This window comes from Ursus americanus, chromosome 19 (genome assembly GCF_024610735.1).
Source record: "Ursus americanus isolate L20-20 chromosome 19, mUrsAme1.1.p, whole genome shotgun sequence".
NCBI lineage: Eukaryota > Metazoa > Chordata > Mammalia > Carnivora > Ursidae > Ursus > Ursus americanus.
In genome coordinates this window covers 21,009,911-21,032,115 of record NC_142145.1, presented here as the reverse complement: position 1 = coordinate 21,032,115, position 22,205 = coordinate 21,009,911, and the positions used below count along the sequence as shown (strand labels likewise).

The 22,205-nt window shown below is 39.7% G+C and overlaps 1 protein-coding gene and 1 non-coding gene across 2 annotated transcripts in view; both read left to right on the top strand.

Moving 5' to 3' along the window:
* Positions 1-21,810, top strand: part of LOC148108471 (netrin receptor DCC-like) — a 253,929-nt gene extending 232,119 nt beyond the window's left edge. The window contains exons 5-6 of the mRNA XM_087869706.1: positions 3,687-3,843; positions 21,645-21,810. Coding sequence (XP_087725832.1) covers positions 3,687-3,843; positions 21,645-21,810 — 323 coding nt within the window. The remainder of the gene's footprint in view (positions 1-3,686; positions 3,844-21,644) is intronic.
* LOC123787591 (small nucleolar RNA U13) lies at positions 1,378-1,480 on the top strand. Its single transcript, XR_006778291.1, has one exon. It is a non-coding gene; the product is annotated as a small nucleolar RNA U13 (small nucleolar RNA).
* Positions 21,811-22,205: the final 395 nt, after the last annotated feature.

Sequence of the window (22,205 nt, the reverse complement as noted above, 5' to 3'; positions counted from 1 at the left end):
TTCCTTTTTCTGGATTTTACTATGATAATTTTTTTTTGTAAAGAGATTCTTACAAAAAAAAAAAAAAGGCTGTTATAGTATGGTAAATTCGCCTCTTCTCCATGACAACAGATAAAGAAGCTGTAACCATGGCAACAGTAATGGGCCAGGGAGATTAGGGCCAGACTGGAGATTAGGCCTCCAAGAGCAAAGAAAAAAAGTCCTGGTTGGTTCCTTATTGAGACTTTATGTGAAGAGGAGTTACTGTTGAGAGAAAGCATGGAGGATTAGTAAGAACAAAATTAATTCCCTGTATAAAGAAAGAAGCCATCCCTTTGTTAAAAATGTGTCTGTTCCTTTTCATACGAGGGCTGTTAAAACTGAGGTAAAAGAGTCCATGATTAATTCTATTCTGAGCTTTATCTGTGTCATCTGCGTCTAGACTGGCTCTGTGAGAAGGCACTCCTGGAAGCCTGAGGAGGAAAGCATCCGTGTGCAGACTCCCCTTGCTCTCCCTCTTGGCAGCCCCTGAATAGGTGGGCAAACCACCTCATTTCTGCTGTGATACCATCTCTAAGTGAGGTGCTTTGGGGGGGAAAGGAATTGGAAATTTCTCTCCTGTTCTTTTAAAACTAATTTGTCTAACTTCTTGAGAATTCTCAGAAGATTTTTACAAGTCCTCATGGATCACGTTCTGTTTTTAGAAAATGTTTTGTAAAGAAAAAAAAATCTAATAATGACCGCATTTGCTTTAAGCTGGCAAAATGTGTCAGTATTACATTTTGAGAAAATGAGCTATGATTTTGCAAGGATGCATGGCTAAAGGGGTTGCTTGGGGTGTTTTAGATGATAAATTTATAAACCCGAGAATGGTCAGATGATATGAATATTTTTCATTTTAAGGGATTTTGCCAAATTAACTGTCAAAAAGACTGTCCTCTTACAAACTTCAACTGACAGTGTAAGAGAGTGTCACATCCTGGCCAACCCTAGATACTAACATTCTTTAAAGTCTTGCTACTCTGACAGATTTTTTTCCTAATACACTTTATTCTGACAGACTTTTTAGATTTTATTTTAATGCACATTTCTTTTACTGTCAGGTTGAACCCTGCTTTAAAATAAGATTCTTTATTTTTTCTTGATTTTTGGATTTGTTTTTAAATATTATAGATATTAACTATCATCTGTTGGATATTTTGCAAATACTTTGGGTCATTCTTTCCAGAGAAAATAACACTAACACTAGACTCAGGGAAGGGGGACAGCAGGAGTTAGGGGGACCAGATGGGTCTGTTAGAGTGGGTGCTGCTGTGGGAAGCCTTTGGGGAACTGCCCGTGGAACCTCATGGGGAAAGCCTGCTTCGTGTGAGCAGCAAAAAGCCAGGGAGCCTCCAGATCCTCTTGTCATTCACAGGTGTGAAGATTAGGTGTTCATGCTGTTGTGTGGTATGTTCTCACTCAAACCTTGTCATGAACTCAGCACATCCCTCATCTGATTGGGGGGAGGGGAGAAAATCCAGGGAGCCTCCATGTGATCTTCATGAGGAATGCCCTCATCTATTTTTTGCCCTTGACTCCTCTGTACCTAGAAGGGCTGGCATTGGATAGGCCAGCCCTGAATATTTTGGGGGGTGAGTAGAGCTAATGGATGCTGCTTACTGTGGAAACTTTGTAAGCCTCTCCCCAGAGTGGTATTTTTCTGGCCACAGGAACACACTAGGCTGTTAGGCAGGATGGCCCTTGGAGTCACTCTCAATCAGTGGCAGGGGGAGTGGTGGATAAATACCTCAGCCTGCTTCTTTCAAGACAGATAACCTAGAGGCCGGACCACACTGGCCCGCAGAGTCCCCCGTGGAGTTGCCGTCCAGTTTCCCGCAGTGCTAACTGCCAGATAAGTCACTTTTTCTAGCTTTCTTTCCCTGCTGTGATCCCTTCCTCGGATCACCTTCCAAAGAAACTATTTGCACTTAAGTCCGCTTTTTAGAGCCTCCTCGTGGAGGAAGCCAAACTAAGAAAAGTGATAAACAGGAGCCAGGCTAGTAGGCCCATTTCAAAGTTTGGAGATTCCCTGAGGATAAATAAAGAGTAGAGTAATATGACCAGAGGTGTCTTTTTACAAGCTTATTCAGGATGCTGTCTGTACAGAGAATGCATTTGAGGGAGATGAGTGGAAGGAAAGCAGGGGAGCTGGAGAAAGCTGAGACAGCTGTGGCAGTTCTAGGAAGATGGAATAATGGTTCGGTGGTGGAGCTAACACGGAGTAGATTTACCAGATGTCCAGGAGGGGAATCCTAGAAAGGATGAGTGAGAGAGTCAGGGGTAGGGGATGCCTCTTGGGTTTCTGGGCTATACAGTTGCGAGGACAGCACAGATACAACGAGTTGTATCCAGGAGGAGAAGCAGACTGAGTGGACAGTGAAGGGCTTGCGGGGGGGGTAGTTTGAGATGTCCATGGTGTGTGGAAATACAGGTTTTTTGTCAAGAGGCTTAACATCACCCAGATTTTTGAGACAGATGCTACGTGTCCAGGCATCAGTTTTCTTCCTCTTCACCACTTTGCCCAAAAGATTGACTAACTTGCTGCTGGTCTACCCTTTGTTTCAATGATTTGTTGACCAAAAATGCAAGGGACAATTTGACCTATGAAGAAGTTGGCTAAGAATATATGGAGCAAGAAATAACTTTGAAAGCTTTCTGCAGTTCTTGAAAGCTTCTTTCTCTTTGTAACTGGTATGTATTGTCAATTGATAATGTTTCTGGAACCATGGGGAAATGAGATAGCTGCCCTCACCCCTGTGGATTTTCCAGCCGACAGGAGTGTAGTGCACAGTAAGAACAGCGACTGAGCCAGGCCCTGGAGAAAGTGAATGCAAGGATGGAGACTAATTTTGATAAGAACTAGAGAAAATGGCCCACAAAAGCCAGTTTGAAGATTAAATGTAGGCAAATGGCTTCTTGTGTGTTGGGGTTAGAAATCACCTGTCAAAATGAAGCATATGTTTCCTACCCTTAGGAACTTGAAAAAATAAGAAGATGAATTATGAATATACACATTTAATAGAAAATTCTATTATAGATTGTAAATGCCCCCAAATATTTAAAAAACGAGTCCTTCAATTGTGGATGATTTATTCCTGTGAATAACAATTGTTAAGTTTTGCCATCCAGGCAGCGATGCTCGACAAGCTTGGGACAATTGTATATCTTTATGTCTGGTAGAATTCTTTTTCTGTCAGCCCCTTTCTAGCAGGTAGTCTGTAAGAGCTCTTTCTACTTGTGGTTAGCTTCCATCGACTGTGATTTGCTGTTCCTTTCAATTGTATCTAATGCAGGATAAACAGGCTCTGAGTGGAATAAGGTTTTATAGTAACTGCTTGGTTACCTGAGGCATTTATCCATGGCTATGTTTGTCTGTGTCATGCCTAAACAGAACATTTTTTAATTGTTATGAATCCCGTGAGTAATGGAAATTGGACATATATGCAGTAGAATCATATATGTTATGAGTTAGCCACCCTTTGATAAGCTCCAAGAAATTCTAATATCTCTTTGATTCCATTTACAGTTTGCTTGCTTTCCCTTGTTTTTCTTCCTTCTTTCAGAATGGACCATTCAATGTTTGCTCCTAGGTCTGTTTTGCCTTCTTGCACATTTCCCACCCATGACACCACCACCTCTGACAGCCTCCTCTTCTTCCTTCCTAGCTATCCCAAGCTCCAGTGTCCTCCCTTCTGCTCCCAGAGATGTGGTCCCCGTGTTGGTTTCCAGTCGGTTCGTTCGTCTCAGCTGGCGCCCACCTGCAGAAGCAAAAGGGAACATTCAAACCTTCACGGTCTTCTTCTCCAGAGAAGGTGACAACAGGTAGGTGCTACCAGGACCTAATCTTCCATCTCTTTAGATGTATACAGTGGCCTAAACGCACCTGCAGGAGATTTGAGTAGGGGCTTTGGAGACCATGTGGAATCTCAGCTCTGCCCATCACTCATCACTATGCAGAGATAATATATCTCCATGGCTTGTGTGTGTTTTTTAAAGTAGGATTGATTATAGACTCAGATAAAGTCATTTATAGGAAACTTCCTTGAAAAAAGACAAGCATGTGAATATATAGTAACCAGGTGTTTTTTTTTTTTTATTTCCTTGATTTTCAAAATGATAAACAGAATAGAATTAGGCTGTGTATTAATAGAATTGGATATGAAAGAACCACAGTGGCCAGGTTGTAATCCCAATCTGTCATTGACATCATGTGATCTCAAGAAAACCATATAACTTCTCTGAGCCTGACTTTACTGTATAATAAAGAGTCAATAATAACACTTAGCTCTCAAAGTTTTTGTTAGGATTAAATTAGGTTGCATATGTAAACGTCATACAAGAGTATCTAATATTTGTTAGAAATGTTTTGTTTCTCTCTTTTTTAAAGATTTTACTTATTTATTATTTAGAAAGAGAGAGTGGGTGGGGGAGGACCAGAGGGAGAGGGAGAGAGAGAATCTGGAGCAGACTCCAAGCTGAGTGTGGAAACTGATGCAGGCCTGGATCTCAGGACCCTGTGATCATGACCTGAGCTGAAATCAAGAGTCCAGCAGAGCTACCCAGGCCCCCCATGTTGTTCCTCTTTTCACTTCTTCACTTGTAGGCAAACATCTTCTGTATATGTCTGGTTTCAAGATTACAATCTATCACTGTTCTTGATTTTTCTCAACACTTTCTACTTGAAATATTTCACAATTTTAAGACTTTGAAGTTTGATTTGTAAGCCTAACCTTGATATTGGATAAATCCCAACTTTTTCTATAAGAATAAATTGTGAGAGCACCTGAGTGGCACAGTCAATTAGGCATCCAACTCTTGGTTTCAGCTCAGGTTGTAATCTCAGGGTTGTGAGATCAAGCCCCACATCAGGCTCTGTGCTCAAGTTCAGAGTCTGTTTAAAACTCTCTCCCTCTCCCTCTGCCCCTGCCCCCCACTGTCTGTCTGTCTGTCTCAAATAAATAAAAAATTTAAACAAATAAAAACATAAATTAATAAAAGAATAAACTATGCAATATCTATTTTTATTTCTTTAAATTTATTAAACTTATTTATTTTGTATTCCATGTTTGATTATTCTAATATCTATTGTCTTCGTGAGTCTAATTCAGTGACTTGTTTCTGCTGATTCTTCCTCAAAAGGGCTTGTTTGTTTTTGTGTATGGGTGATTCTTGATTGTTAACTCTAATTCTTAGAAATTTCTCCGAGATGGGGCGCCTGGGTGGCATAGCGGTTAAGCGTCTGCCTTCGGCTCAGGGCGTGATCCCGGCGTTATGGGATCGAGCCCCACATCAGGCTCCTCTGTTATGAGCCTGCTTCTTCCTCTCCCACTCCCCCTGTTTGTGTTCCCTCTCTCGTTGGCTGTCTCTATCTCTGTCAAATAAATAAAAATTAAAAAAAAAGAAAAGAAATTTCTCCGAGGGAATTTTTTTTTGAAGATTTTATTTATTTATTTGACAGAGAGAGAGAGGGAGACAAGGAGAGAGCACAAGCAGGGGATCAGCAGGCAGAGGCGGAGGGAGAAGCAGGCTCCTAGCAAGCAGGGAGCCCAATGCGGGGCTCCATCCCAGGACCCCTGGGATCATGACCTGAGCTGAAGGCAGATGTTTAACCAATTGAGCCACCCAGGTGCCATCTCTGAGGGAATTTTTGACACCAAGTATTAAAGAACAGTCTTATGGGAGGATGTGCTTTACCAAAATGAGAGCATGTTAAACCAGAATTTTGTTAAGTTTTATTTGGTCCATACCAGTCTCATGTTGATATTTTATTGCTTATGAGAAAGTACATTAAATATGATAACATTTGTTTTTTCTGCCATTTTTAACACATCAACTCACATGGGTAAATGCAGACTTGTGGTAAGGAATTCTCAGACTTTTTGTTGTTCTGTTTCCAATTAAGCTAAGCTGAGATTGTATGTTCTCCAGTTCTCTCAGGAGGCGAATTTCATTTTCTAGTTCACCCACTGAGGTTTGCTCTTTTAGGAACCTGGCTGATGCGAGGTTCTCTAATCAGACCGTACACCCTACTTTATCTGCAAGCTTCATTTCCTATTCTCTTCTCCTATTGGTTTCTAAAACTCCCAGGCCCACACTTCTATTGAGAGGCACATACCCTCAGGCAAATACCAGCTCCACAGGTCTGCTTTCTCGCCATGATAATTCTCTTATTTTGCTGCCAGTATATTATAGATAAAAACCACTTTTTTAAATAAAAAAAGTTTTGAATAATTTACCCAGCATTTTAGATGTGCTATAACAGAAGGGTTTTCATATAATATCTAGTTTGCATTATCATTTGAAATGGCATTTTGAAATATTTATTTGAATCCATGTATGATTCGTATCATTATTATACATCATTAATTATTGACAGTTGAGCAAGTACATTTGAATATAAGCATGTTCAATGTTTGGGAAATTTTATTTAAGATTAAAGCATAGGGGCACCTGTGTGGCTCAGTCGGCTACGTGTCTACCTTTGGCTCAGGTCATGATCCCAGGGTCCCGGGATTGAGTCCAACATCAGGCTTCCTGCTCAGTGGGGAGTCTGCTTCTCCCACTCCTTCTGCCTGCTTGTGCCCTCTCTGTCAAATAAATAAATAAAATCTTTAAAAAAAAAAGACTAAAGCATAAAGCCACTCTGTAAACATTTCCCTTAGAAGGAATCAGACACCAAAACTAATATTACACTGTATGTTAACTAACTGAAATTTAATAAAAACTTTAAAAAAAAGAAGGAATCAAAAAAGCAAGGCAGCTTTCTTAATAGACCTTTCCATTCTATTCCTTGGGCATTTTTTACTTTCTCTCCTCATCAACGTTTGGGTTTTCTGTATTGCCAATTACAGGCAGCCAAAGAGATCAACATATAAAAGCTCAGTTTGCTTCAGAGAAACACTGTGTTACCAAATCCCAAAATTCTGTAGAGAACAATACCTATTTACAAATGTGCTCTGCAAACCTACTGGGCCTCTCACATAAAGATGGAATGTCATCATTAGGCTCCTCAAGAGATGAAGATTTTGGTAAGGCAGCTAGGGTCTACATAAACATCGGTCTGTTGATTTGGCTGAGTCCTCAGATCCACATCTTTTCTTCCATATTAAACCTCCTCCTATAAAGAACCAATGGACCCCCATTGGTAGGCAGGGGTTTCTTCTTTCATCCTTGAATACGGACTGCATTCACTTTCTGTAAAGTTTACCAGCCAAGGGAAATGTAACCTGTTTAATGCATCTACATAGATAGAATATTTGGGGGGGGGGGTGGCAGCTTGGGGGAAGTAGAGAGGGAGAGTGAAAAAGAAAGCGACAGGGAGAAGTAGAGGGAAAGACAGAGATAAATGGTAAGTGCCCTCGTGGGACCCACTTATTCACAGAGTGGAGTTCGCACTAATCCTGGCTTCACCATTCATCTGTAGAAGAATGAAATAGATGGCTGTCTCGAGTGTTCCAGTGTCAACTGAGGTACCAATAGAAAGAGTATGGGGAGAAGCCAGGATTCAAGTGTGAGGCTTAGTCTAGTCGCTCCAGTGTGTGAGTGCTTCAAACTCATAGTTATCTTTAGGAACCCATCAGGATCCAAAAGGGACAGTATAGCTTGGGCTGGCCAGAGTGGTCTTTAAGGCAGTATGATAATGGGAAGGAACAGTACAACTTCGTTCATGCTGTGTCTCAGAATGCTTTCCTTTCTAGTCCACAGCAATAAAGTATATCATTTTTAAGTTTCTCTTTTGACCTGACTTTAAAGTGAAAAAAATAAACATAGTACACATATAGCCTATGTTCCCTAAAATCACTCATTATCAAAAAGAAGTAGGCATTCGTTTTAGTCTCATCTGCAGCTCTTTAACTCTGTGACCTTATCAATGAGCCTGGTGGTCTCTGGATCTCAGTGTGTGCAGCTAAGAAAACTGGAGGTAATGATTCTTGCCCAGTTGTCTTCGTGTAGCCATATGGATTTCCTGGAGCCACCTTAAATTTACCCTGCCCCAAACCATACTCACTGTCTCCTCCTTAAATATATTTCCCTCTCTTTTCTTGGTATATGTTAGTACCTTCCATCCTGTTGACGGAACAAAAAGCCCAAGTCATATTTTACTCCTCCCGGCCTCTCAGCTCTGCCATTAGTCATTCTATCTTGTCAAGTCTACCTCGGCCACAGCTCAGCTATGCCCCCTTTACACTATCATCTTCATCATCACCAGTCTGATCTCTGACAATAGCTTCTTGCCTTCTAATCCATCCTCCTCACCATCTCTAGTTATCTTTCTGAAATACAGTTAGGATCACTCACTCTACTGTGAAAAAAAATGTGAATGTTCTTAAATTTAAATATGATAAAATTTCTATATAAAGACATGTGCATAATAACTTACAAAGTCTTTTGAATGGAAGTCTATATCCAATCTATACATAGGTAGAGTGTGGGTCCCATAACCTATAATGGTTAAACATAAGTCTAAATGGCTGGATTTGAAAATGGTACTACTGTTCATCAGATGTGTGACTTTTGTGCATTTAGTTATGTGAAAGATGGGAATAAGGTCTCTCCGGTATGATGGCTAGAGGGAAGATGAATTATACCTTTCTGAATTGCTATGAGAACTAATTGAAGGAATTGAAGCAAAGGATCCAGGGAAGTCACTACATATAGGCAGAATGGAGGGGCTCAGAAGAGTGTGGACTCAGAGACGATATGGGAAAGAGGCTGAAAATAAAGTTCAGAGGTGATAATTATCCTCATCATCATCCTCATCACCATCATCATCATCTGACCTACCTACCCAATGTGTCTTTCAGCATATATCTCCTCAAATTTCTATAAAACACTGCCCATACTCTTAACAAATAAGGCCAAACTTCACTTATGCACTGGATCCCATCCTTTCTTTAAACAAAAGAACAAAGCTTCAGCTATTCCTTCTCTCCCCTCATTATCATTTTTTTTCCCACTCTGGTGGATCATGTCCATTAACATACAAGCATGCAGTTGTATTTTCCATCTCAACAAATTTTCCCTCAGTCCCATTTCTCCCTCCTCTACCACTCTGTTCTGTATTCCCTTGTAGAGCAAATCTCCTTGAGTTGTCTAACTTCACCCCAATACCTTACTTCATATTTCAATCATGATTCTGTCCCTGATAGTTCAAACAACTGCTCTTATCTAGGTTCACCAGTGACTTCCATGTTGCTAAATTCAATAGTCAAGTCCCAGTCCTCAGATTACTTGGGCAGTAAGCAAATTTTGTCATATTTGATCACTTCCCCTTTCGTGACACTTATCATTCCCTTGAGTTCTATTACACACACTTTCCCAGTTCTACTCTAATCCCTCTGGCCACTCATTTTTAGCTTATACTTTTCACTTCAAATCTCCCTGACCTGTGAATATTGGGTTGCCCCAGGGTTCAGGCTTTGAAGATCTCTTTTTATCCAGTTTGTGACTTTATATTTTGTCAGTATGCTGATGTCTTCCAAATTTGTATTTCTGGTCTTGACATTTTACCTGCACTCCTGAATCATATATCCAAATTCTGTCTTGGTTTCTTAACTTTTGATTTCTTATGAACATCTACAGCTTATTGACAAAACCAAATACCTGTTTTCCTTCAGCCCCCCTCCAAATACTGTATTATTGCAGAGATTGCCCCATCTCAGTGAAATCTACATATTTCTCATTACTCAGGCCAAAATCCTTGGAGTAATTGTTAATTCTTTTCTTTTTTTTATGTCCTATAACCAAAAACATCATCAAGTCTTAGCAGCACTGTCAAAATGCTTCCTGAATCCAGGAAACAATATAATACTTGGTATTTGTTATAAAATAATACTGAAGATTTTCAGTTTTGTGCCGAGTGATGGAAATAAAGTGGTTCGTTGTATTATTCTGTATAGTTTTTTGTTGCTTAAAATTTTCCATGATAAAAAGCAAAGCCAAATAAATAAAAATAAAACATATACTGAGTCTTACCTCTTCTTGCCCCTTTTTATTCCCATCAAGTCTCATCTGAACTATTGCAATAACCTCTCAAGGCTGTTCTCCCCACAGCAACAGGAATAAATATTTTAAAACATACCTTAGATCCTGTTATCCTTCTGCTTCAAAACCCTCCAATGACTTTCTATCTCATTTAGAGACTAAGCAGATATCCTCCTGAGCTGGCTCCTTGTCATCTTCCTAGACTCATCACTTATTCTTACCGTTTACCTATTTGCTCACTTCTCTCCAGTCTCACTGGCTTCCTGTGTTTCCTGAATATACCAGGAATCATCCTCCCTCAGGGTTTTGTACTTGCTGAACAGCCTGCTAGAATGTTCCTTCCCTTGACATCCATGGGAATCATTCTGTAACTTTCACTGAGTCTTTGATGAAGTGGCCCCTTCTTCTGGATGTCTTTCCTCACTGATGATTATCAATTTTCATTCATATTTTTTTCCACAGCTTTATCACCTTGTACTTATTGTTTCCTGAATCCCCTTTCTTGATGCCAGAATATTAGCTTCCTGTGGGCAGGGCTGTTCTTATCTCCCTTATTCACTGAGCTATTCTTAGCACCTAGAGCAATATGTAACCCATAGTAAACACTCACAAAATATTTGTTGAATTGAAGCCCTAACTGAAATGTCAGCTACTATGGGAATCTCTCCACAGTCCTCCAGCTCAAAAGTCATCAATTTTTCCTTTATCCTCCCCTTATACTTTGATTACTATTATATTATTCCTACCTTTTGTCCAGTTTTGTATTTGTTGGAGTACACGCATGTTTCCCTTCCTGCTGATGGAAACTGGATCTTATTTATAATTCCATTCCCAAGTGTCTAGGACCATGACTTCTGTAGACATTTACTGATTGGAACTAGTAGGATAAACTAGCAGAGAGACAGATGTGGTATTCTTAATAGATAGTTCCTTAACCAATAAAACAAACTGTGTTACTGGGGAGGATGAGTAAGCTGACTGAAGTTCAATAAAAACTTTTTTTAATTGAGAAAAAATAAAAGTTGATTTTGAAATTTGATTCCAATATCCCTGTTCATTTTCTCACTCTCAACTAGAGCAAATATATGCCATATGTCTCTGAGCGGTTAGCTGCAATGCTTATTTGCTCATATAAGTTTATTTAGCTCCTTAACACAATAGCTTTTTAAAAGGTGGTGGATTTAACATTTGCCTCAGACTAGTAATGACTTTGTCAGGCAAATTACTCTAGCTCAGATTATCATTAATCTGTCTGACTGGTTAATGGTGTCAATAATGCAAGTGTCATAGTTAACATCTTTTTTTTTTTTTTTTCCTAATTCAACCTTGGGTGCTTTCATTTCGTAAGTCAGGGAGCAGCATAAATTCCAGAACCTGAAAGCCAGGATTCACAGAGATGCAGTTGCTTCACAGATATCCAGCTCTCCCCTCCTTGTACCTAAAAATCATTAAAGTGAAAGTGATCTTTGGAATCATATTACGACTTTCTGCTACTTAAACATTTAGCAACTGATGCTCAGGGGAGGAGTAAGTCTCATGCCAAAGGCCACAGAGTAAGCATTCATATGAGAGCAAGCATTTATTGAATACTTACTGTGCCAGATGCCAGGCTAAGCATCTCTTACATAAATTATCTTATCTCATCCTCACAACAAAACATTATCCACATGAGGCTTAAAAAAGACATTTTCATCTCTGATATACAGCTAGTAAGTGGTAGAACCGGGATATAATGCAGGCCTGATTCCAAAGCAGGTGTTCTCAACCACTACACCAACTTGCTCTTAACATAGTTGGTGGATTAACCTGGAAGAGAATCAGACTTTCTTGATATTTTCGCAATTATGACATGAATTTCTTCTATAGGTTTCTTTCCAGTAATTTTCTGACTTACTGGCTAAGTTGATTTGCATCATTTATTTAACAGTTATAAACACTGTAGCAAACTTTTTATGTATGTATAGAACATTATACTTCCCACTGGATAATCCAGAGTTACTTATGGAGTGTGACACAGTGTAGCCAGAAGCTTAAGGTAAGGTGGCTATGGAGTTCAACTGCATGGGTTTCAATCCTGGCTCAGAATTTTGCTAGCTGTGTGGCCCTCATGTGGGATAGATTCCTCATGTGGGATAATAATCATAACTGGCATGTAAGGTTATGACAACTTTAAAAATTGTTAGTACCTAAAACATTTGCTTATTGTCTGGTGCTCCAAAAGCACTCAGTTCTTGTCAGCCAGTGCTATGTCCAAATGATTGTGTGTATTAGAAATGAAAAGCAATGAAAGCCAGGTGTTTCTCAATTTATATTTAGAGAGGACTTTATCACTTTATAAATGTTAGCCCATTTGATCCTCAGATAAGGCAGATATGATAATTTCCATTTTACGGATCAGCACGCCTCACTCTGTTCAGAAAATTAACAACAACAACAAAAAACACTGCCTAAGAAGCTACGCAACTAGTAAATATTAGAAGAAAGGTTTATTTATTTTTTATTTTTTAATGGTTTTTTATTATATTATGTTAGTCACCATACAGTACATCCCCGGTTTCCGATGTAAGGCTCGATGATGCATTAGTTGCGTATAATACCCAGTGCACCATGCAATACGTGCCCTCCTTTCTACCCATCACCGGTCTATCCCATTCTCCCACCCCCCTCTCCTCTGAGGCCTTCAGTTTGTTTCTCATAGTCCATAGTCTCTCATGTTTCATTCCCCCTTCTGCTTACCCCCCCTTCTTTATCCCTTTCTTCCCCTACTGATCATCCTAGTTCTTATGTTCCATAGATGAGAGAAATCATATGATAGTTGTCTTTCTCTGCTTGACTTATTTCACTTAGCATTATCTCCTCCAGTGCCATCCATGTTGCAGCAAATGTTGAGAACTCGTTCTTTCTGATAGCTGAGTAATATTCCATTGTATATATGGACCACAACTTCTTAATCCAGTCATCTGTTGAAGGGCATCTTGGCTCCTTCCACGATTTAGCTATTGTGGACATTGTTGCTATGAACATTGGGGTGCATATGGCCCTTCTCTTTACTACGTCTGTATCTTTGGGGTAAACACCCAGTAGTGCAATGGCTGGATCATAGGGTAGCTCAATTTTTAACTTTTTAAGGGACCTCCACACTGTTTTCCAGAGTGGCTGTACCAACTTGCATTCCCACCAACAATGTAGGAGGGATCCCCTTTCTCCACATCCTCTCCAACAATTGTTGTTTCTTGCCTTGTCTATTTTGCCATAGAAGAAAGGTTTAAATGCAAGGTTTCTAGTCCAGTGATCTTTTCACTGTACCATACAAAGTAAAAGATAGTCCCTAAAAGAGGTACATATAAAGTACTGTGGGAGTTCAGATAAGAGAATTAAAACATTTTCATGAGCATCATTCAATTTAATCCTCACAATAACCCTGAGAGGTAGGCAGATAAGGGACTGGTATCTTCATTTTGCAAATGAAGCAGGGAAGGCTCCAAGATAGCCCCTGACTTGCTCAAGGTCACACACCTATTCTGTGGCAGAACAAAAGCTGGACTGGATCTTCCATCTTGCAGCCCTGTATGCATTACATGGCATTATGCTGCCTCGGAAAACCTGTGTTCACTGTTCAGGATTAAAGGACCACCTTTGCATGATTGACATGGAGGATTCATTTTAGAATTCATCGTGCATTACATTTTCAACATGGTGTTTACATCTTCTTTCCCCACTCTGCAGCGCTGAGGCTGTGCAGCTGATGAAGCTCGTTATGAAGGGAGGGTGTTGTGAAGGAAAGAGAACAGCACTCAGAATCCAAAGCTCCACATTCTGGTCCTGGCTTACAGCCTGGCAAAGTTAGCCCCCCTTTCACTCTGCTTCTCTGTAAAAATGTAAAACCCTGTCCTTTCTACCTCAAACTGTCCTTAGATCATTGAATAAGAGAATAGTGATTTAATTCTTCCAGTGGACTTAATGTATACTGAAAAATAAAACATGCCCTCTATAAATGCCATATACAAATGAATGACCCATTATTCACTTGTGAGTTGACTGTGTGTCTGGCTCTGTGTTGGGAATAATAGAGAAGCCTCTTTGGAGGCAGTTTAATAATGTCGGGGGGATCATTCTACTGAAGAATATATAACTACACACTGAATTAAGAGCTCTAAAGGAAAGGAACATTCTTCTGTGAGAGAAGACATGTGTGCATAGTGTCTATGCCAGAATGAGATCTGTATTTTGAAAAGACGGCTGGAGCTGCAGAGTGGAAGTTAGACCCAAGTGGTCAGCCCGGTGGATGCAGAGAAGCCATTTAGACTATTGCAGAAGTCCAGGCGAGAAATGATGAAGGCTGGATCAGTGGAGATGGCGCGGTAGAAACATATTATTCTAGAGATATTTAGGAAGCAAAATTGATAGGAGCAGCTGACAGATTGGCAGTCATGGTGAGACAACGATGTTTACAAGGATAGCGCCTAGTTTTCTGGCTTATTTAAATGGAAGGATGGTAGGGTAACTAACTGACATTAGGATGCTGGAAAAGACCCAGGTTTGAGAATGAAGATCATATATTCAGCTTCAGACAAGTTTTTTTACATACAGTCAAATGGGAATGTCAAGTAGGGCCTTCCGAATAAGGAGCCTGGCTGGAGCTCAGAGGAGTTTGGACCTGAAAATGTAAATATATCGGGAATTTATCAGCATATGGATGATAACTGCAGCTTTCAAAGGACCCCCCAAAAAAGAAACTAAAATAAAACCAAGAAGAGGACCCAGAACTGAGTCATCTTTATTAAGAGACAGAGGCTGGAACTAAACAAAATTAACAATTTGAAACAAAAAGCTTTTTTTCCATGAAAAGATAGTTTTTAAAAATGTTTAATTACAATAGCTATTTGTTATATAACTACTCTCTTGAATGTGTACTAGATGCTGAAACCGAGATTATAGTAAAATAAAATTTTTAAAAGTCTGTTCCTCAGACTATGCTTTTTAACAATTCAAGAAAAAAAGGAATTTTTAGCCAAAATTTAATCAAAATACCTCTGACCAACTAACTAGATGATCTCCATTTCCCATTATGCTTTACCTGGTGGCAAGTCACCTGTGAACCCACTTTTCCTTCAAGATAGCTCTTCATTTCAAACTTTATGGCTCTGGGGTAAAAAAGAGTGTAGCATTGGGTAGCTGTTGCTGCTGTCATTTTGAGCCCTATCCTAGTAGACAACCATATTTCAGTTTTGAAATCTCCTCATCATTGTACCATTCTTGTCATTGAAGAAATAAACCAGGATGTTTTAGTGGATAAAAACAGGTTGCTAAAAATCTTTCCATTAAAAGTAACATAGTTCCTTCCCTATAAAGCACCAATAATGTAACTCATCCCCCTTGAAGCAACTAATTAGGTGTTTGATACCTCAAAACAGCATTTTTTGCTCACCTCACAGCTGTAACTAAATGTTAACACCCTGGTGCACTTGGGCAAGACAATATGTATTTACTTAATATGTATACTAGCGACATGTTGTTACAAATGATCTGGTGAGAAACAGTATCATGCTTAATCTTTAAAAGTCTACTTACTTCTGAAATGTAAATACAGAAGAGCTGAATTCAGTTCACACACACACACACACACACACACACACACACTATTTTTTATTCCCAACAGAGAATATTAGATTATAAAGGCTCCTTTGAGTAGATCCCACTCTGTTTTCAAATAATGAAAACAAAACCCAAGAAGGGTTGGATTAGAAACTAAGGGACTAAGTTGGGATAGAAAAATGTAACCAGATCCTGCTCTCTAAACGTTTTGGAGATGACAGTATGTGGACATGTTATGCAATTTTCCATTAACATTTTTACATCTATTTATGTATTCATTTAAAAATTTGTGAGTACTGGCAACATAGCCATTTTTATATTCAATGGGTATATATGCTGAGTGCCAATAAAATGTGAATGGAATATGGTTTATCTTCTAAAGTAATTCACAACTGAGTCAAAGATAGATGTGCCTGTTAATACAATGTGATATATGCTACAATGGATCTATAAACCAAGAGCACCAAAAGCATGAAAGAGTATTTAATGCTGCTGGAATCAGAGGACATGAAAGTAGGAAAGTTCCAGTCAAGAGATTTTATTTGAATTGGGTTTGAAGAGTGAATGAGCTTTTGCCAAACTGAGAAGGAACTGCGAGTCAGGAGAAGGTAACTCCAGGGTAATTGAAACAAAACAAACCTAAACCAAACTAATGAAAGGGAGAATGGCAACAGACCAAGAAGGAGAGATGGATATGGTGTTGTGGGGCAGGGTTACTCATTGTAAATGAGTGTGAAAAGGTTTAGGCCACATCTTGAAGGTCTTGGATCTTCAAGATGTGCCCCAAACCATAGAATGGCAGCCAGCACAAAGTTTGGGACATGGAGTTGACAGATTACAGATGTTGGAAGAGTATCTTCATCAATAGAAGAAAGAACTGGGAAGACCAATGACAAAAACAAATGAACAAACAAACAAACAACAACAAAAAAAAAAACAGGAAAAGCTGTTATTATAATACAGTATATTGTAAGTACAAACCAGAACAGGGATGGGTTTCAGGCACAGGAGAATATAGCCTAACCAGAGTTAGGTCTTACTGCAACATGTACAGAGGTTCATTCTATGCTACCATCTTGGACTTCATGCCTCAAAATGTACTAGCACCTAAGAGACTTCACCATCTGATCTCAGAAAAGGAACAGCATTGTCTTTATTAGGTCAAAGAGTGTGGAGTGTGCTTCTATTTATTTTTTTAAGATTTCATTTATTTATTTGAGAGAGGGAGAAAAAGAAAGTAGGGGGAGGGTAAAGGGGGGGGAGAGTACCAGCAGACTCCATGCTGACCACCAAGGCCAACTCGGGGCTCGATCTCATGACCCTGAGATCATGACCTAAACCAAAACCCAGAGTCAGACACTTCACTGACTGAGCCATGCAGGTGCCCCAAGAGTATGCATTTAAAACATAGCTGTTATTGTCTAAGAAACCTCCACCAGGTGACCTAAAGCACCTAAAACTAGAGTTTACAAGGAAGAAATTTCTCCTATTTGTGAACTCTTCCTGGTCTCCATGTTAAGGTCAAAGAAGGCAAATTGCCTACAGTTGTTTTCAGCCAGTAGGAGGAGACAGACTTTTTATATTTATATTCTTTGTGAATTTTCAGTGGATGAAGTTAGAGTGAATGGATTCTAGAAAGCACAGGTGACTTGTTCCCTTTACTTCAGTCAACTAATCTTGAACCTGCCCGAACCCCACACTAACAACTGAGAGTCAGGGGAACAGAAGTGAAGTAATGAAACTTTGTCGGATAATATATCCGATGCCACAGACCATGCCTCTGAGCTCTGTGAATTTGAAGACAATTATGTCTTCAGAGTCATAGGGGAGAACTTCACCAAGAGAAAGCTGGTCTGGGCCCCTGCTGCTTTTTTCCAGGGGTAGTCAGTGCAATGGCAGGCAGAACACCCCAACACAATCATTGGGCAAACTCCTAACAGCGACTGGTCTCTGTTCTTCAGCACCTAGTGTGTTTATCTGCCCATTTACAGAGGAGCATGGACCAGAATGCACAGAAAGAAAATCCTAATTACCAACTGGTCCAAGTGGAGGCTCGGGAGAGTGTAACCACTTCCGGTGGCTGCCATTGGCTTATTGGGAGACCAGAGAAACACAGAGTAATAAATTGCCCTTCCAAACTCAGGCTTTACTTGTTGGGAAATGATTTGTGATGTTCTATTTTTCAACTATTAAAGCTGAAAGGAGTGACCAAAAGCCTCCTGCGAATCTCTGGGGCTTGAACTGAACAAATCTGTGAAGGACGACAGGCAGGAAATGCCAACTTCCCAGAATGCATTTGTATGCCTTTAGCAGTTTGAAGAGCCCCCTCGTAGGACCCAAGGAAGCACCAGAGCAGCCTGGCAGCAAAGCCCAGGCACCAGCAGTGTGGACATCACATTTCACAGGGCTGTTCAGCTACACTGTGGAACTCAGGGAACACCAATTCCTTCTCAGCTTGCGGTCATTGAAGCCTCCCCCTTTTAAAGATATTACTATTTTCATTATCAGAACTTATTCAATACCTCTAGTTATAACCACTTTTACAATTTAACTTATCTTGGAAAACAAAATTAATCTTACAGAAAATATCAAAAAACAGTGTTTTGTTTTGTTTGAGGGGAGTAATGGGGGAGCAGACCCATAGAGCTCAATGAGATCTATTTATGTATTTTTTTCTTTGTGACTATACCTCCTATTAATTTCTCTCCTCAAATTCCTAGTTCTAAAAACTTTGTGGAAAAGTCCTCTTCTTAGAGTCAAGGCTGCTTATTTCTTATGAGGTCGTGGTGATATTCTGTTATAATAATAAAAATAACAGCAGTAACTACCATGTATACGAGACTCCATGTTGACTCGCAGGCAACCTGCCTCCTGTCTTATGTGGTTTACATACAGCATCTCATTTAGTTCTTGAGAAACTCTATGAGGTAAGCATTTTCATGACACCAATCAGCACCTGAGGAATCAGGCTCAGATAACTTCATTAGAAAGTCAAAATAACAATCCCAGACTGAAGAATGCTGAATCCACCCCACAGCGTCCAAAGCATTTTGATGCAACCTCACTTTGATAAGATGAGCCGATTCCTGAAAAGTGGCACATAAATTTGAAATGTTTAGATTAAATCATTGTTTTAAGCCATTAAGAGCCTACATTGAAGAAACTAGTGGTCACTCCAAGGCAGTACTAGCATGTGATGAGAATAGAGGTATAGAGTTGTGTTGAAGGTAGTTGTGGAAAAACACACTATGTTTGCTTAAATTGTATTTTTTTTCCAGATTGCTACCATAGAAGTATTTTCTAAAAATGCTTTGTTCACACTTTATGTAATACGGAGGAAGCATCAATTGTTCATATCAGTGAACATACTTTTTTTCATGACTATTATTAATTTGGAATACTTTTTGGAGGCTGATAGAGATTATGGGAACCTAAAACTCCCTTCCTCATAATAAAATCCAGCATCTACTTTTACATGTGACTGATATTTTCATTATATGATCTTGGACATTCTTACATGGGCATACCCAGATTTTCTTGCCTCTTTTCCTCTGAAGAATGCCTGTTCAAGAGATTAGGCCAGCATGTCCCAGAACACAGCTCCTTCAACTCAGTTCTTTAGTAGTGCATGAATAAAGTCAATTATGAAAGCTGTCTTTCCTTATAGATACCCAAGAAGTTTGGTATGGAGATCCGACCTTCAAGGACAACTATGTTGCTTGGATGGCTAGAAAAGATATAGTAGCAGGTGACAGACTCATCTCACAGTGATTTCTGAATGCCTAGCATCCCTTCTACTCCTTTGGAAACTTATGTCTTCTACCCAAAGTGTCCATGATCCAAATAGGCCCCACAAATGTTTCCCCACAATTGTTGAGTGATATCAATACTGGATTTAAAGGATGAAGCCCCAGGTTCCATTTTTAATTCTGCTATCCACTAACTATGAGTCCTTTGAAAAAAAATAAATAACGATGTTTTTCCAAATTACACTTTTGCATCTGTAAGATGATGATAAAATCATCCTGTCTATATAAAAGGCTGCATGAGGCAATGTATCTTAAAGTTCTTCTGCTAAAGAAAAATAAATCAGATGCAAAAATCCATATATACACAAGGTATGCAATCTGATTATGAATATTTTCTTTTACAAAGCAACTTGTTGGCCTAAATAATCTTAGGTGGGTAGAATAAAGCAGTGTGATATGTGGTATGTGGGAGCATTATCTGATGTCTTACCTCTACCTACTTTCAGTTGCTGTTGAATCCCACCGAGACCCTGCCTCCCCCCCGCCCCCCGCCAGTAAGTCACAGTTCAGCCTTGCAGTAACTTAACAGAGCACTCCTAAAAAAGTACATAAACCTTAGGCTGTATTAAGATTCATACAGGGTATTTGTTTGTTTGGTTGGTTTTTATTGTGGTAAATATATATAACATAATATTTGCAGTTTTAACCATTTTTAAGTATGGAGTTCTGTGGTATTAAGTGCATTCAAAGAACTATAACCACACGCTATCTCCAGAACTTTTTCATCTTCCCCAATTGAAACTCTGTACCCACTGAATAACTTCCTCTTCCTCGCTCACCCGAGACTCTGGTAACCACTTAGGGTATATATTTTAATTATTAGAGGTACTGGATAAAATAACACCAACTGCTATCTAAAACAAACAAACCCTGAAATTTATAGTGACTCAAAACTGTTTGATTCTATGAAGTAGAAAAGGGATGTTCCTGACTGACAGGCAGTTCTTCTCCCACCTTTTCTCCAGAATTCTTGCAAATATTGACTCCTCTATCATCAGTATATGGCTCCCAAAGTAGCCACCCCAAGCCCATGGGTGAAGGAAGAGAGCACAGAGGTAACCACATGCGCAGTTTTTCTGGACCAGGCCTGAAATCAGCACATGTGCTGTACACTCACATTCACTGTGTAGACTGAGTCACATGCCTTCATCTTGACCTCACAGGAAATCCCATCCAGCATGTGAAGAAGAAGAAATGGGTTTGAGGATGACTCAGCCAGTCTCTGTCATATCTGTCAAATTCAGATTGCATACATGCCCAAGAATCACCATGAATGCCCTTACAACTTTGTTTTTATTTTTCTTTTTGGAAACCTACTTTGCCCTCACAGAAAACTAGGTTTCATTTTAAATATCTCCCCAGACAAAATAAAACCAAATGGCAAAATTAAAATGTACATATAATCCCACTAAGATGCAAGAGATACTCTCTAGAAACAGAAACCTTAAGAAACAAGTGAGTAGCTTAGAAGTTCCTTCTTCACCTGCCCATCAATTATCTGAGACCGACGAGGATACAAGTGTCTACAATCATGTGTATCTTTAAAGAATACTTTAGTAGTTATTGTTTCTTATATGTTAGCATCTGTATCTCTTAATATGTACTACAAATTGCACCAGGATCAGGAAATTAATTTTTTTGGAACCACTGAGGAAGCTTTTGGTTGGGACATGAACTGGCCACATGTAGATGTGGCTTGAAGAACAAGACAAGTAGACATGTGTTGCAGTTTCTCCTCACGTAGAGAGGAATCACCCTCCTTCACTAATTGCACTTAACTTAACCACAGGAGCTCAAACTCCATGCGCATTGGCACTTAGCATCTGCCTTTTCCTTTCATACAATGAGAGAAAATGCATAAATGCATTTGTTGGCAATACTGACAAAGACCGATTTGTGGAATAATTGAAACCTTGATTTCTGTCATTAGCCGGATGTTTACGAAATGCATCTTCCTGTCTACATTCCAGATGTTTGTTCTTATTTTAATAGCTCTTTGTCATGAGTTTTGAATTCTAAATTGTCAAGTGTCTAGGGAAAAGACTTTCGTTTGCGAGTTTCATGGGAATGCCATGAACGTGAGCTTCCCCCAAACCCTGCAGTGTTTATGTGGAGGCCCTTGGTCCTGCAAACCTGCAAACCTTGGCCCGCCTCACTGCTTTGGCACCTTGAATAAAGGTTTGGCTAAAAGTATTGATGTTGGAATAATCTTTCCCTGAAACTTTTATTTCCCAGGGAACGAGCATTGAACACATCCCAGCCTGGGTCCCTTCAGCTTACTGTGGGAAACCTGAAGCCAGAAGCCATGTATACCTTCCGAGTTGTGGCCTACAATGAGTGGGGACCAGGGGAGAGTTCTCAACCCATCAAAGTGGCCACTCAGCCTGAATGTGAGTATTAACATGGAAGGACACATTAAGAAAGTATTTCTTTTTTGCTGGCAATACCCTTGAATCCTCTCATAGAAATTAAGGTGACAAAATGGAAGGAATATTTCTGGAAGCAACATATTTAACTTGAGGATTTTAAAGGTAAGATAACTTTTTAACAAAATGGCCTCCCCACCTAGGCTGTAATGGCGAATTAACAGCTAGCAAGGCCTAATCCATGCATCCAGTCCCTATGTTCACTTCCCAAGTGATTTCCGCTGCCAGCCAGGCCTTGATCGTCAGCACCAGGTTTCAGCCACCTCCACTGACTTTTTAGGTTTCCCAGGTTTGTCTGTGAAGAACACCAAAGGTGAAAGAACAAGCACACAGGACTTCCAAATACAGGGACTTGTTAAAGAACTTAAAC